At 27.6% G+C, this 17512-nt stretch overlaps 1 protein-coding gene across 2 annotated transcripts in view; it reads left to right on the top strand.

The window, feature by feature from the left end:
- The first annotated feature begins 468 nt into the window (after window positions 1-468).
- LOC123293475 (putative epidermal cell surface receptor) overlaps window positions 469-17512 on the top strand; it is a 29356-nt gene continuing 12312 nt past the window's right edge. For both annotated transcript variants that reach the window (XM_044874317.1, XM_044874314.1), the window contains exon 1: window positions 469-606. In XM_044874317.1, coding sequence (XP_044730252.1) covers window positions 477-606 — 130 coding nt within the window. In that variant the 5' untranslated portion in view covers window positions 469-476. The remainder of the gene's footprint in view (window positions 607-17512) is intronic.

Below are 17512 nucleotides of genomic sequence, written 5' to 3'. Positions count from 1 at the left end.
TCGGATTGTTAAATAATTCGTTTCATTAAAATATTTATTTTTAATTGTTGTTACTTTAATTTTGTACAAGTGTAACTTAAATTGTAAATTTAATTAAATAAATAAATTTTTATTTAAATATCTGGTCTACAAGATATTAATATCGCGAACGGAGCGACGAATAATAATAATAATAATAATATAACAACAACAAACTTAAAGAAACTTTTTAATATCATATCATATGCAGTCAATAACATTCTCTTCTTCGTGAATGTAGGACATAAACAACTTTGTAAAAGAATATCCGGTCAATGGATTTAGTTCATAATCAATAATATATTTCAACAAACAATATAATAATGCCTGATTAAATTTGATTGTTTATCAAAAAAAAGTTTTTAACAATTTAAGGATTTATTTCATTTAATTTAAGAGTTTTGTTTTAATTTATTTTGTTTATATTAATTTTGAGGATAATTTGAGTTTTATTAAATATGTTGTGGTCTTTTAAATGTTTATTTTATGTGAGTGTATTTATTCTATTGAGGATAGCTGAAGCGAATGAAGAATGTACAAATAATGAAAACTGTAAAGTATCAACAAAGATAAATGACTTAAGTCAAGGTAAGTACAGTTCATATTGAGTTCATTCAATTTTTATTTCTTGTGGTTTACTTATACAAAAAAAAAAATCAATTTAAATATTTTGAAATCTTAAATTTGTATTAACAATTATAACTTTAACAATTAGTTTGTTCGTGATGAATTCGGTCATTGGCCGTAATTTTCTTCCTAAATAAGATTTTGTAGGAGTTTATTCATATTACAAAATAATTCATTACTTTAGGAAAGTTTTTTGCGGTTTAGTTTAACAATATACTCTTAATATTTTGAAATTTTAAATTAAGATTAGATATCTTGTGATTTTTATGTTCCAGGACAAAATGAAATTTTTACGATTTACAACATAAAATAATTATATAATATTACAATAATTAAAGCATGTTTTCCTAGTTTTTACACTATGTTTTAAATTTAAGACTAACAAGCTCCGCGATCTTAGCACCTCATGTGCGGAATTTCGATTGACCAATTATACCATCTGAAAGGTCAGAAATTGGTCATAAAAGGTCAGTTGGTCTCATTAATTGGTCAGCATCAGAAAATTTTTTATTAAAGATTGAAAAAACTCCACCTATGCGCGATCGGGAAGCATTCGCTGATAATTGGTCAGCTATAATATAAATAATTGGTCATGACCAATTTAATTTTATATTCAAAAAATAATAATATAATTTCGAAAAAATTTTCAATTTTTTCAACATTTGTACTAGGAGAACATAAGTGGGAATTAGTAGTTCCTGATAAGGAGAAAGGTGAGTAAGTGTTTTCACCCCGAAACTCTAAAATTTTATTTTGGCAGAAAGTTATTGATCTACCCACTAGAGGTCACACTCACCAAACACGGGTGTGCAGACCACTAACTTTCTGACTTACGAGGTGACAACAATTACCTTGCTATCAGGTACTACTTATTCCGTCCGTCCTTGATGTTCTCCTAGTAGAAATGTGAAAAAAATTGAAGTTTTTGAACGAAAAAAAAACTAATTTTTTCATCATTTACTAGGCAAACATGCTGTGGTGGAAATTTGAAAAAAAATGAAAATAAAAATCAGATTTTGCTTAAAAGATTTGATGAACTTTTTTTTAATATATGTCCTCACCTAGTTTCGAACCAAGGGACTATTTATTCGAAGTCAGATACGCTAACCATTATACCATTAGGGCTCTGTTATTCGTAATAATAAATAATTATATTCATATTTTCGACTTTCTTAAATTATAACAAAAAGTAAAACTCATTTTCGGAAAATTTTGAGTAGTATTATTACAAAAAAAAATGGCAAACGAAGTTTGAAATACTTACCTATCGTGAAGTTCGAAATACTTACCTATTTTTAACTGAAATAATATTGTATAGCTACAGAGAGATGGGGAAAAATAAAATAAAAACAGGGTTTGAGTTTTCAACTTTATTTAAATGAAATCAAAATACATAAAAACTATTTACGAATTACTTGCACATAATTCCATATAATTAATTTCATCTAAAAAAAATTTTTTTGCATCAACTTTTTTTTGATGCAAACCAAATACCACACAAAAATAAAATGAAAATCCAAAAAGAATATTACGTATTTACAATCCAACTTCTTTATCTCACCTATATTTTATAAGAATTTGTTTGTACCTTTACTAAAAAAAAAAAATTAGTTAATTAATAATTTTGTTCTGAAAGGAAAAATGGGATAGAATAAAATAAAACAAAATTTAAAATATATAACGATATTTATTTATTTATATTAATTTGAAAACATCCCGATATTTTTAAGTGTTTCAAATTTGGGACTAAACTAATTATACCTTGGTATATTTCATATACATGGTATAAAAACCACCGCTAAGATTTACTCAACATGTGTCTTCCCGTCACTTCCACTATTAAAATTTGTATATTTTGTATCGAATTTCGTTATATTTTATAACGCTATCGTATTATTGTATTGTATTATTGTTGATAAAAGTGTTAAAAAATTTTTTTTGTCCTGCCTTTCCAAAGGCGATTTAATTAAACAATAAAACTTTCCAAAGCCGATTAAATTAAACAATAAAAAAAAATTATAAAGTTGTTTAGAAAAGTTTTGGTCAGGAACATACAAATCTTGTAAATAGGTGGTTTGGAATTCGGTTATTGGCCATAATTTTCGTCTTATATTAACTGTTGTAGGAGTTTATTCGTACTAATGTATGTTTTATGATTTTAACAGAACTTTTATAGTTTATTTATCTGCTAGGTAATAAAAACTTATATAACAATATATGTTCGAAGATATTTTTCTTTTTGAAAAAATACAGGAATGAAAGTCTAGAATCGATAATTTTAATGAAATTTTGAATAAACTCCAACATTGAATTCATGCTCGTTTAAATATTTAATTTCGATTAGAATTAGTGTTGATTTCAGTCATTTACCTTTACATTAAGAATAACTATAAAGACTTTTACTCATATTACGTCTGAGGTAACTGCATAGGTCAGCTAGGGATATTTATTTTAAAAAAAATACATTTATCAAAAGAATACAGGTTCATTTATCAAAAACACATACATTGAATGTCAAATTTCCATATCACAAAATGTTTTACATAAAACATCGCTATTTCTTTGAACTTTTTCGCTTTTTGACTTAAAAAGAATACTTATCACGTATCACTTTACATTTTTCACGAATCTACAATGGTTGGACCTAAGCAATTACCTCAGATGTTGGCACGCTTAAAATCGTTCGACACTCAGTCTATATAACTCTAACGTCAATGTCTCCAAGTCTACTATATTTATTAACAGTAGAGTCATTTTTAACGCACTTTATATATAAAAAAATTTTTAATATTTTTATTGTCACGCGATCGGAACTAATATTTTATTTGCATTATAAAATAAACGTTTTCATACAATTTCTTTCCTTTTAATGTTTCTCTTGTAGACATTTTTTATTTTGATTTAATTTTTAAAATAATAATTTAATTTTTTTAATCACTTAATTTTATTACAAACATCTATTTTAAAAAACAGAATCTTAAACTCGCACTTGAAACATGACTCTCCATTAAATTACCTTTCAAACGAAACAAAAAAATCAAAATCGGTTTATTCGTTTAGGCGTTACGATGCCACAGGCAGACAGGCAGATACACACACATAGCGGTCAAATTTAAATACCCTTTTTTTTAGTTCAGGCGTTAAAAATACTTGAAATCGGGTGCTAAAAATAGAAACCTATAAAAATTTGAGCAAAATTTTTCAAAGAAAAGTTGCTTTCTTTGAAGCAAAGAACAAGAAGTGAATACCAAAAATTTGTAAATCCACTAAAAAAAAACACCATGAAGGCGTCTTCGTATAAAACACTAAATACTATATTTTCATTCCCGCTAAACATGAGCGTTTTTCGTAGATTAAGTGGAGAGGTTAAAACCTGTAAACCTATCTTATTTAGGCGAGAGTCAGGAACCCAGCAGTATGAGCTAAACACCCAGCTCAAGAAATCATTTCTTGAGAAAGGAATCAGATCTTTAACAGGTGGTAGACTCAGAAAAAATAGAAAAAATATATAATGCCACTGGCCTATACTGTGTTCAAGAGAGGACAATTTTCTAGAGTTAAATGATATGAGAAGACTTTTTATCCAAATCCCGAATGTTGCTCTATAAGCTTCATAGGTCCATTGGGTCTATTTTTAACAAATGGAATGTTCTCAGTTTTAAAATTAATTATCAATTCATGATTTTAACAACAAAGTAAAATTTGTACAATTATCTTATAGAGTTTTATTGTTGAACAACATAATTTATCTACTTTCCAATTCTATTTCTTTATAACAGGCATTAATTAAATAATTTAAGAAGGTATAAAACAAACACTTTTATCAAACCCAATCATAATACTCTTTCATTAAAAACATAGCTATCAAGCGTAGCGTGGCGTGTAGTAGGGAAGACATAAATCTAGAGATACAATTCTGTCCTGAAATATAAAATAGTTAATTTTGCCTCAATCGATATCGAGAAATGTAAAAATCATGAAACAGTCAAATATTCTAAACGTTTTGATTTTCGCATGGCCTACAGTGAAATGAAATGTTATTAAACACTTAAGGACGTTCCCAAAATAATCACGATTTTTAAGGATCATCGTTTAAATACCTCTTACGGTGTTAAATTTTCAGATTTTAGCTGTTAAAGTTTGCGTCTTTAACATGTAAATTCGTATGCTTTGTATATAAGGAAGTTAATTTTTTTTTTCTCGATAACCAATGACTGTGGAAGAACAAGGAAAAATCATCGTTCTTCTACCTGCTAATATTTTTGCCTCACTTCACATTATAATAGCCAAACAATAAATACAACAAATAAACATGATGTGTAGTGGAATTGATGTAAATAATTCATTTTTTTTATAATTATTTATGTATTCATTGATCTGAATGTAAAGATGCATGTGAAAGAATAATCAAAACAAGCATACTAAACTAGATACATTCACAAACGTTTTTTACACCATTATATTTGAGTAAAAATAATAGTAAATTAAACAATTTAAATTGTAAATAAAAACAATTACATATAAAAATAATTCTTTTCTATAATATATTATAAATAATTCTGTTAATATTTTTATATTTACTGTGTCATACTTTTGGGTTAATTGACATATTTCTTTATATTTATATTATACCTATGAATATAACAGTAAATATAATTATTGTTTAATTAAAAACATTTTACAAGTTTGTTACTTTTACTATCTGATGCTTGATAGAATAAAAATGCAGATAGAAATGATAAAAATGATAGAATTTGTTTAAAAAACAAGTGAAAACAAACAATTGACTGAGTAAATTGTTGAAATACCATGCATAGTCAGTGTTGATTTCTTTATCACATTACACATACAAACATGTGACACATACATAACTGATAATCAAGTATAGTACATATTATAAAATTGGCGCCCTCACGGGTAAACAGTGGTGTTTAACGAAAAAATGTTTCAAACAAAAGTTGTTTAATTTTTGATAAGGAACATTTTTTACATTTAAACTTTTGTTCTATCTCTAACGGTTTACAATTGACCTATGATGCTCATTTACGAACTTGACCTCACTTTTTACGTCCTGAATACGCTGTAAAAATTTCAGCTCGATATCTTTTTTCGTTTTTGAGTTATCGTGTCCACAGACGGACGGACGGACGGACAACCGGAAATGGACTAATTAGGTGATTTTATGAACACCTATGACAAAATTTTTTTCCTAGCATCATTATTTTTAAGCGTTACAAACTTGGGACTAAACTTAATATACTATGTATATTTCATATATATATATATACATGGTATAAAAAGCTAATATCTATTTTTTATGCAAAATTTTATAGTAAGCCTGACATCTACATATTAAAGCTTTTTTTCACATTCATATATTAGAGCTTACAATATTTGGTGAGCTAAAATCTTCGAAATCTTCGAAATCTTCATAGATTACATTAAAAATGTTTATTCTCTTAAAGAATGCCAGAATAAATTGTGATTTTTGTAGAAAAATGTTCAATCTAAATCAAACTTTGGATTCGGTAACGGAGATTTAAAAAAGTTAAAAAACGTAAAAGGCAACAAAATTTTTTTAAACATGATTTGCATATACACTTTTGGGCGTTTGAATAGTCTAAAATTTTATATTGTTTATTGGTTTCGTTGCTCTGATGAAGCACATAAACAAATTAATACATAGATTATCTTGTTATATTGACCTCTCTTCTGCTCATCTACTGAATGTTTCCACTGTTTGTCTTTCTAGCCAATATTTCTAACATTTTGTCGTCTACCCAAATTTTGATCTTCTCATTATAGTTATTTATTGAGGTTTTATAACATGCCTTTTTCAAAATGTATTACCAGGAGCTGCAAAGGGTGGGTGGCACCCGGGCGTAGTGACCTCGGAAGCACAAATCGATCACCTTATACACATATCATAAATAATCTGAAAAATTGCACTATGAAGGGGAATTTATGAAGGTAGACAGATACTCAATTTCCATAAATACGACAATCGAGTCACATAATAAATTAAAACCTCACTTTTCTTATTACCAAAGCTACAAAAGCAATGCTTCAAATTTCAAACGAAAAGAATCAAAGAAAATTCGCTTCATTATGATCTATAAAAAATTACGTTTTGTAGAAATATTAAGGAATATCAATATCTTAGAAAATTTTTGAAGTGAAAACTTCTTTTGGCACGTTGAGCACTTTTTGGGTGAACAAAAATAATGGAAATTACACCATCGTGTATTATTGAACTCTCTTTAGATTTACAATTTGGTCACCCACAAAATGTTTTTGAGGGTTCCGCACTCAAAAATTAAAACCCATGAAATAAATGGTGGAAATGCATATAATTAATACATTACAATACATCTTACTATTCAAATATATTTATTTGCGCTTCCACCACATTTATCTAGAAATTGTGAACAACTATTTGAATAGCATTGAGGTATTATTTATTCCTATTTAGGTATTGTGAATAAGTATTTATTGGTGCTATATGCGAGCTCCACTGTCGAAGGCTCCATTCAGGTCGAAGACCAGGCCAAAAGGCCAGTTATTCCAAAGTTTTAAGTTTTCACTTCCGCCGACAATCCCCATGACTATCATTTTTAAAAGCCAACTTGTAAAACATTGATAAATTTTCACTTGAATACATTTAAATTTGATATTCAATAAAGTATTTCTCTAGTGAAATGATATTCCATAAAACATGCATTGAATTAAGTAGGTATCTATAAAACTATTTTATCATATAAATAAATACATTGTTCAAGAATTGAAACATTGCAAAACTAGTGAATATTCTAATAGAAATAAATTCAAACAAAATATTATCTATTTCACTTGAAATATTATTTTAACAATAAAACAATTAACGGAAAACTAAAAACAATTTTTAGATACAATTAAAATGATATTCATCAATAAATTATATGAAAAGTAAAAAGATTATTCACTTTTTATTACAAAAAAACAAATTTATTTCATATTGTAGACTTGTATATGAGTATATTATAGAGAATAAAAGAATACCTGTAAAAAAAATTATAAATATACCTATTTAGTCAAAAACTTGTTTTATAAAATATGTCTAAATCATCTCTTACCCAATTTATAAAGGCCTAATTTATTATTAAGTTGACCTTGAAGATTTAATACAGGTTATTTCTTAATTAGTGAATTTAAATATATGAATTTTTATACCATGCATATATGTAATATGCAAGGTATACTAAATTTAGTCCCAAGTTTGTAACGCTTAAAAATATTGATGCTAGGCCCAAAACTTTGCTATGAGTGTTCATAAAATCACCTTATTAGTCCGTTTTCGGTTGTCCGTCCGTCCATCCTGTCTGTGAACACGATAACTCAAAAACGAAAAAAGATATCAAGCTGAAATTTTTACACCGTACTCAGGACATAAAAAGTGAGGCGTAAATGAGGGTCTTTCTATCTGCATTGGGTCAACATAGGTCAATTGGGTCTTGGGTCCGTAGGATTCATCTTGTAAACCGTTAGAGATAGAACAAAAATTTAAATATAAAAAAATTCCTTATACAAAAATAACTAACTTTTGTTTGATAACATTTTTTCGTAAATATCATTGTTTACCCATGAAGGCGCAAATTGTATAGTATTTATTATATGGAGATATCAGTTATGTATGTGTGACATGTATGTATGTGTAATGTGATAGAGTAATCAACACTGTCTATACATGGTATTTCAATAATTAACTCAGTCAGTTGTTTGTTTTCACTTGTTTTAAATGTTGAATTCTATACAGAACCTTATCATTGGTCGTGGAGATTATTCATTAATAATCATCTTTGTATCTTAAAAAGTTCTATGTCTCGAAGCAAACAAATATTAAATCTTTGAAATAATAAAATATCTATCTATCTGTATATATAAAAATGTTATGTTCGTTTGTGTAATGCTTATGACTGAACATCGATTGAGCTCAAAGTTTTACACGAAATACAACCTGCTTCGAGGATGGTTTTTATCTATATTGAACCCTAAGGAAGTGGAAGGGTGAGAATGAAATTTTATATATGGAAAATCCCTGTAAATAATTTTAAAGACAAATACCTACAGATCAACGTTTGTCTAAATGTCGCATAACTATAGGTTTTTTTTTTTTAATTTCATGCGATTTATAATATTTACAGATAATAAGTAGTATTCTCACAAGCAGTATGTAAGAAATGTCTCTTTATTAATCGAAAATCTGAAACTATAATTTAACGTTGTACGAAAAATTTGAAACAATGGTTATAGAGCTATAGATACTTCTCATCTATTTCCATGCAACCATAATGTCCCACAGCGAAGTGTGGCGGGGTACAGCTAGTAGTTTTATAAATTTCAACAAGCATATGTCAACACGTGGCCTCCACCATTCAAATTTAGATTTCCTATCTGTAGAGTTTTTTGTTTAAACAAACTTTGGCGATTTATATAATTCTAAATTTCTTCATAGATATCTATATTCCCTGGCAAACTTTTTATAAGCATTTTGTTACGAGAAAATAGTGACGATAATGATGAATAATTAAATCGAAAAAAAATGTTTGATTTCAAATATCAAGATGTTCTCTCTTCTAACAATTAACATCAAGAAACTAAAATTTCACTTTAAAATATAAGCCCGAAGCTTAATAAGGATTACAACACGATGCATTATTAACTATCATAGAGATATCTAATAATAAGATGTATACATTCTATACATACATATAGGGTGAACCATTTTAAACAATAAGTTGAAAAATCTTGTAGAATAACTTAAATAGATATATTGAATTTACTCGTTGGTCTAATTTATTAGCCACCTCGTTATTGTTAAGGATGTAATAGCAGGACAGCAACCTTGGAAAATTGAAAATTATCTTTAAATATTTGATATATTTGATTCATATGATATATTTGATAACCAAGGCAGATATCGAAAAATTTTATTCTTATATATTTTTCGTCTAGATTCATAAAGTAATAACAAAATTCATCATCAAAGTTAAAAATATGATAAAAATAATTTCAATCCTAAATCTACTCTGTTCTTACATCCCTATGTCATTGTTAATATGTTTACTTTCTACTAAAAAGTTTTTTTTTAAATTTGTTTTCATTTGTTTCAAGTGAAAACTTTGCTATTTCGAAAATCTCATATATTGTTCCAAGTTTTATTAAAATGTTTACGGTTAAATGTCTATCTATCTATCTATCTATCAACCGAGCTGATAAATAAGTTACTAAAGAATTCCTTAACACAATAAATATTTGATTTTAATATTTGAATGATGAATTTTGAAACTAATTTAATTGCTCTCTGTTGAATGAGGAAGCAGTGTTAGAATATGTCAGGTATGCATCACAACAGTACATTCATATAAATGAATGCGAATGATTTTAGATATTTTTCATTAAAAGTTTGTCAAATACAAATTTTATTAATTTCCGAATATACAGAATAGGGCACAGAAATGTGTAATTTGAAAAAGGTTGTAAGACAAAGTAGATTACAAATTTAGGAGTATGATTATATATTGTACGCTATACTTGGAACTTTTTTAATTAGAAGTTATTTTAGACTAAAATTTTTCTCACTCAGTATGCGTGCGAAAAATAGTTAAATACCGCTCTAGTGCGGGAATGAATTCATTTACTATAGTTTTTTAATCTCTTATTTTTCTCAATAAGACATGACAAATTTTAAATAATAATTAGCGTTTATTTACACATTTTAGAGACGCAGACAAAGTTTTGTACGATATTCGTGTGATAACGCATTATTAACGCACTTCTGCGATTTCCCATCTCGTGCTACGCCCTTGTGCAAATTTTGCAGGCTTACGTTAATAATGCTGTTATTCCACTAGTATCGTTTTTAACTATGATATTTTTCCGTGGTAGGTATTCGAAACAAACTAAGTTATTGGAAAGAATATTCCCGTTGTACTGTCTATGTCTTAAAAAATACTTTCCTGTTAAGCTATTCGTGCATTTCATTAACATAATTAACAAGCTATAGGTGTTATAGACAAAATACCAATATTGTTTATGAATATTAGTTATTTAAAAACGTTTTGACGAACTATTTACAATTTTATATAATAATATAATTAACTGTACGGTTTTTGTTGCCATATTAAACAAAAAATAATAACAATGTTAATATCCATTACGTACACAATACGTGATTCGAATTTCATAATAAAATTGTGATATCAAGCGTCGTTTTACTATTCTAATACTCAATAGAAGAGTCCCATAAAACTGCAAACATATAACAATTAGGATCCTAGTATAGACACTTTGCGAAAAAGTGCCATCTGTAAAAACACACAGCACAGACGATATTGAGATACGGCTTCGTTAATTATCGTTTGTATTTTTGAAAATATCTCAATTAATATTAGTCAAATTGAAATTGAAAAACTTTTATTGGTTAAATTGCAGTAAATTGTATGTTTGCTTATTAGAAAAATTCCAATTCGATTAGTATTAATCGAAATGCAATAAAATTTTTTGATGGTAATTCGATGTAGAATTACTGGTATTCTTCTGTCTGTAGTTACTTATGGTTGACCCTATGGTTGACATAGAAGGGAGGATCCACTGGTAATCCTAAATCTTCCAAAATTCATAAATTTATCTGTAAAAAGGCCAAACTTGTTAGCCATTTCATTGTCCACTTTGAACCATTCTATTTATACATCAATTCTAAATTTTCTTTGAGATATCAAATTTGGTCAATCAAAAAGTCATTGATTTTTAACCGATTTTTCTTATATGCGTTACTACGTATGGCTGTTCATGAAAACAATTGTACTAAATAAAGATCATTTGGATAAATGAAAAAAAAACTAATTATTTTTTTTACTTCAGTTGAAATTGAGTCAAATTTTTTATACTAAATGTTTAAAATTATTTATATTAAAATCTAAAAAAATTATTTATTATATTTAAAACAAAAACTATTTTTAACATACAGAATGTCCCATCATACATTTCTACCTATAAAATCATGCCAGAACAGGAAGTAAAATAACTAACTAATCGCTTGAATAACGGAGTGTGCCTATAATACTGAAATTTATTAATTTTGCGGCCACATTTTTTTAACCGTTGTTTTGTTACTTTTGAAATTTCTATTCCTTTCTTAGAAAAAAAGCCGATTTGACCTGTTCACGACCTTAAATTCATTTTTATCAAGAATAGCTGGGTCATATGTTCAAAGCTTATATGTATTTTTTTATACTTAATTTCAATTATGAATCATTAAGCTTTTTCTAAAAACTTTTCCGAAGTACAAACTTTACAGTATATGTATCTACCTTTTTTTTACATTTCTAATCAATAAAAAAGCCATCTGATCAAATATTTAAATTATTTCAAAACCTATTATTTCATTATAAAAACAAAAACTGTATTTTTTTCATAAAAATGGAAGGTCACAAACAAATTATGGATACAATATTTTATTTTATGTTAATACATATAAAAATGTGGGATCTAAGTTCCGGGCGACGAGTACCACGTTTTCAAAATTAAAAATAATATTACGACTAAGATTAATACTCGTCAATTTCCAAGGTTTCGGACCCGAACATTTTGAATCTAACGCCCTGCAGATTTCTGCAGGTGCAAATAACATGTATAGAGGTTTCTTCATTCTCTATACAGGCTCTTTAATTGGGATCATTAGCAATCTCCATATTGTGAAGGTGATAGTTCAATCAACAGTGTCCTGCCAAGAGTCCCACCGCCCTTCTCAATTGTGCTCTAGTAAGTTACAGGCGAGAATAACACACATGACATTAAAACGGGCAAAACTTTCGAAACAACCTAAAAGTAACACTATTAAAAAATTATTAAAAATTAGCAACTATATTTTTAGAAAAATATTTTTTATTTTCTAAGAAACAAAAGCGTAGGTAACATCCCGTATTTGATAAATTACATTTACTTCCAGTAGATTACTTATGTACATAATATTATAACATCAATTTTAACCAGTTTATTATTTTTGGAGCGAGAGCTGTATTCTAGAAACTAAACCTAAGAACAACATTTTTAAGAACTATTCCATAGTTAGTATGAAATAAAATAATAAACAATAAAAAAAATCATAATTAGCGCTGCATTTGACTAATTTAGCGATACAACATGGATATTAAATACTTTAATCCTTAGATACATATCTTTATAAACCGTATGATGTAAAAAATTATTAATTACAAACGATAATAGATCATAAATAAAAGTTTAAATAAAATAATAATTTGGAAGACTTATTTCCTTGCCTCAGAGGCGACTGAAAGCTTAAAATGTGGGGACATTTGGGAGCGAGTTACGTAGTTAATTATACACTAAAGGAAAGTACTAGTTACAATAAAATTGTTCTTAACATATTTAAGCAATAAAATACTTAGTTTCTTGTTAATTTCTAAATTGTCAAACAGTGGTTATTTTCTGGAACTAAGTATTGAGATTGTTGACTCAAGAAATGTTAACTTGTAATAAGAACATGAAAACTCTTTCAGTTCTTAAATACGCGATTACGCGTCGTATAAGCTCAGTCATGTGTTAATGTCATAACTGGTTCGCGATATAATCGAGGCGAAAGAATCCGAACGAACATACGCACATATGTACACACAAACAAACAGACATTGAAAAGGTTTGATTCGGATATTGCGGCCTTGAAACTGCGGAAATATGTAAAACTGGAGATTTTCAAAATCGGCCCCATTACATTAACTTGCTCTGGGAAGTTAATAAAATAATCGAATTAGTTCGAAAATTAATAAAAATAACTATTTATTGCAAACTGTAAAATTGATTAAGATGTAGACAAATAAAATAGTCATATTAAACATGGGCATTGTAATCATTATATTTATTCAACATATAAAGTTACTGGCATAGTTAAATATTTTGCTGAACCGGAAGAATGAATACCATAAATATATATATATATACCTATGTATTATCATCATATTCATAAGTTTATACTAATTATTTTAAGAAATATATAAAAATCTATAACAGTGTTGTAGTCGCATCAATGAATGTTTTTACTCAGGAGTCCTCTATAACAGCTCCGATTTTGATGATTTTTTTTTTTCAAAATGATTATTTTTGTATATTATTTAAAATCAGAAACATTTCAGAGGGGGAAATAATCTGGATGGGGAATAAACACTGTCGCGGCTGATATATCTATGCCCAGCCTAAATCGATAAAGATAGAATTTTGTAATTTTGCATTTCATTCCGGAAATGCAAAAAAATCGATTCTTTGAAAATTCTAACTCGATATAAGTCATGTATTGTTTCAAAAGTCTACTAGTGCAAATCTAGAGGAAATTTTAGCTAACAATGTATAAAAAAAGTCTTTTGTTAATTTACACCTTAATAAAAGTTTTATGATCCATTATCCATATAACATAGGTATTACCATTTTTATTTGTATGATGTAGCCAGTCCTCCCACTATACATTGCGTTTTGGTTTGCTGCTTGATTGAAACAAGTCTTTGCAATTTCACTTTTGTGAATCAGTTATCTTTTTTTAAATTTATATCTCAAGTAATAACTTTTTATAAATAATTATAGGCATAAAATATATATACGAATAATACAATAACAGCATAAGGATCCTATAAAAACGACTTCAAGTCTTTTACTTTTTAAATAAAAAAAAACTGTATTTATGAACCGGAACTAGAGTTAAAGGGGCCCCGCGGTAGGACTAAGTTCGAAACCTATTTCTCTATTGAGTATGTCAACTCAATTTTTGTAAAAAAAAAACAAAAAAAACAGGCATTATTATTTCTATTCATAAATTTTATACGGCACTTTCATCCCTTACATTACAAAATTATGAATTATATTGATGAGATAAGGATGAGATATTCGGGTAGTGATTATAAATCACCTTTAATTCGCTAATATTCAGAAGTTGTTCGATATGGCCCGGTTGCCCTATTGTAGTTTCTGCCCTACTGTTGACAAATGAGAATAACACGCAAATGCTCTCCTTCGCCAATAAATAATTACAAAATAGACCAGATTTTATTGTAATGTACTGAAAATAAAAAGCATAGCATAAATTTTTCACGTATGTAGAATAGTGGCTTAAAAATCGTCATTTCGAATTCCTTCTTAGACGTACTGTGATATTACATTTAATTAAATTTCGATTGAATTACGATATTAATACTTTTCAATTCATCCACTTTTATGCAGGTTTATTATTATTCTTCACAGCACTCTCACTGTATATACTACAAGTACCCATCAACATACTTTGTAATTAATAAATACATATCTAGAAATTGGCGAGCTTCAATTTTACGCATATTTTAATTGGAAGATAATTGCATAATAAATGCCGAAAGTTACTTAAAGGAGCTACCCGAAAACCTTAAAACTCTATTTTCTGCGAGTTTGCTGTCGGACAAAGATCATCCTTATTAAGTGTCAGGTAAAACGATCTTTGAATTTATTATACGATTATCTAATTCCTACTAGAATGACAACAAATCAATATCCGTCAAATTGCGCCCTGTGCACGTACCTTGTATTCATCGTGATTGGATCATTAATTTTAAAAACTTGATGTATTGCATTTAAATTGCAAATTACATATCGCTAAAAAAGAAAAGCCGAAAACTACTCTCCAAATATATTAATAAGTAAAGTAAACCTTTTGACACTATTAGTATATAGAAAACATTTCCTCTGGTTCGATTTTTTGTTATTTATTAAAATTAATAAATAAAATATGCTTATCTAACATAAATTTTATTCTTCTATTGTTTAATAGAATTAAAGAGATATTTCACAAGGCTTAATAGATCTAATTTTGTTGACACCAAATAATAATGAAGGTAAAAATATCTTAATAATACAATAATATTTTAGTAGGTAAGCAAACATAATAAATATTGATGTGAAACACTTATTATTATATTAATAATTAGGTAATCATGCAAATTAGATGTGTGTAGGTTCATAAAATATTATTTTAGTACAATATTGTTTTTTTATTATTATTATAATTCTTTGAACAATAGCTCTTGTTTTATTATATTACTATTACCTTAGATTTAAAAGATCTATGGCTATTATTACCTATAATTTAGTTTCTACACCAAAAATTACCTGTTTATTTTTCTTAAACTTCTATCAGAGATTCTTGAGTCAATATTGGTCCTTATGCCACGAACAGTCGCGGATATGACCTTTAAAGATCTCCTTTATTGAGGTCTCATCTTACCTGAAATATCTCTTTTTATTGGAAAGTAAGCTATTTGCATTTTAGCAATGTTAAGCAAGAGTCTCAAATGGCTATGTCAGGAACGCAATATTTTTCACCTAAAACTTTTTAAAGCATTAAAAAAAAACTCCAGTAAGACGGAATAAATTGGGGTTTCTTGCATTCGATTCAGGATGACAATGGATATCGTTTAATTCATGATTCAATACTCGGGAGCTTTTGAAATCGTTGATTACGAATATGAAACATTCAATATTCAAAAGCAAATTTGGCAAAAAGTCACCGAGATGAACTTTCTAGGTCTGACCTCTAGTCTCATTTCGAAATTATTTTATTATCACATTCTTAATAAGCAATCTCCAGAAATCTTAAGTGATGATTTTGGATGTATTTTTAAAGAAAATTTACACAAAAAATACTAAATAAGGTCCTTAGGAGGTACCCACTGGCACGATTTGTAGGACCAGATTATCCGTACGTATATGTCTACAAAAAAATGTGGTAAAAAATTTTATAATAGTCTTTCTGAATCGAGTGCAAAAAATCTACATTTCGAGTTTCTTTATAGCCTTTTCATAGTTGTGTTCTTGTATCAATTTCATGCCAGTACAAAAAATACTAAAGATATCGGGATAATGTTTTTTAGATATAATTGTCATAATTTAATGATAGGTATAAAAACTAATTTATATCAATTTAACTTTGAAGGGACACACGCCTCGCTGTCGTGATGAGGATAAAATTCAACAGTGTAGGAATGTCGATTGCCTTATTAGAATAAAAAAAAAGCAAATAGTCATGATTTTTAATATGACAATACAATAAACAACACCATAGCTGATTGCTCGTGAATTAGCTAAGAGCAATACTCAAAGAACTGTTTTATTGTAAATTAGTCCAAAAATGAACGCCGCCTTTATACCTTCAAGAATATTTTCTCACAAGTGTTAGGCGCTAGCCAAGCTGCATTTTTTATGTAAAATTGATGAATAATAAAACCACTTCATTTGATATAACACAACAGTTATTCAGATCAAATGGAAAGTTCGTCAGAAAATAATAAGCCGGTTGTATCAAATTTTGGTCATTAGTTACTTAGACAATATTAAAATCTGGTAAAATCATTAACCATATTGTGTGTTAAAATTAATATATGCATAATTTATTTATATGTGTTTATAATACACCTAAGAGTATTTAATTATTTATGAGTATGAGTAACATAAAGTTAAAAAACTGACTTGACTGACTTAATACATCAAATTAAGTGAAATGTATAAGAATTTAACAGAATTAATTTTGTTTATTCAATTATATATTAAACGGTAAATTGAACCGGTACCAAATTATTTTCACATATATGTAATCATTTTATATTAATAAATATTGTTTATGTATGTTATTCATTATTTTAACGTTCCATAATCAACAAAAATGGAAACTTTTAACGAACCAGGATATATATTAACGATACGATGCAAGGCAGGTACTATCTGTGAATTATTAGTTCGTCACTGCCGTTAATCAATTTTTCGAATCCAACTGGATGTTCCAGAGATTAGCGTGTTTAAG

Source organism: Chrysoperla carnea, chromosome 2, assembly GCF_905475395.1.
Source record: "Chrysoperla carnea chromosome 2, inChrCarn1.1, whole genome shotgun sequence".
NCBI classification, from domain to species: Eukaryota; Metazoa; Arthropoda; class Insecta; order Neuroptera; family Chrysopidae; genus Chrysoperla; species Chrysoperla carnea.
This window is presented reverse-complemented; position numbering and strand designations above follow the sequence as displayed.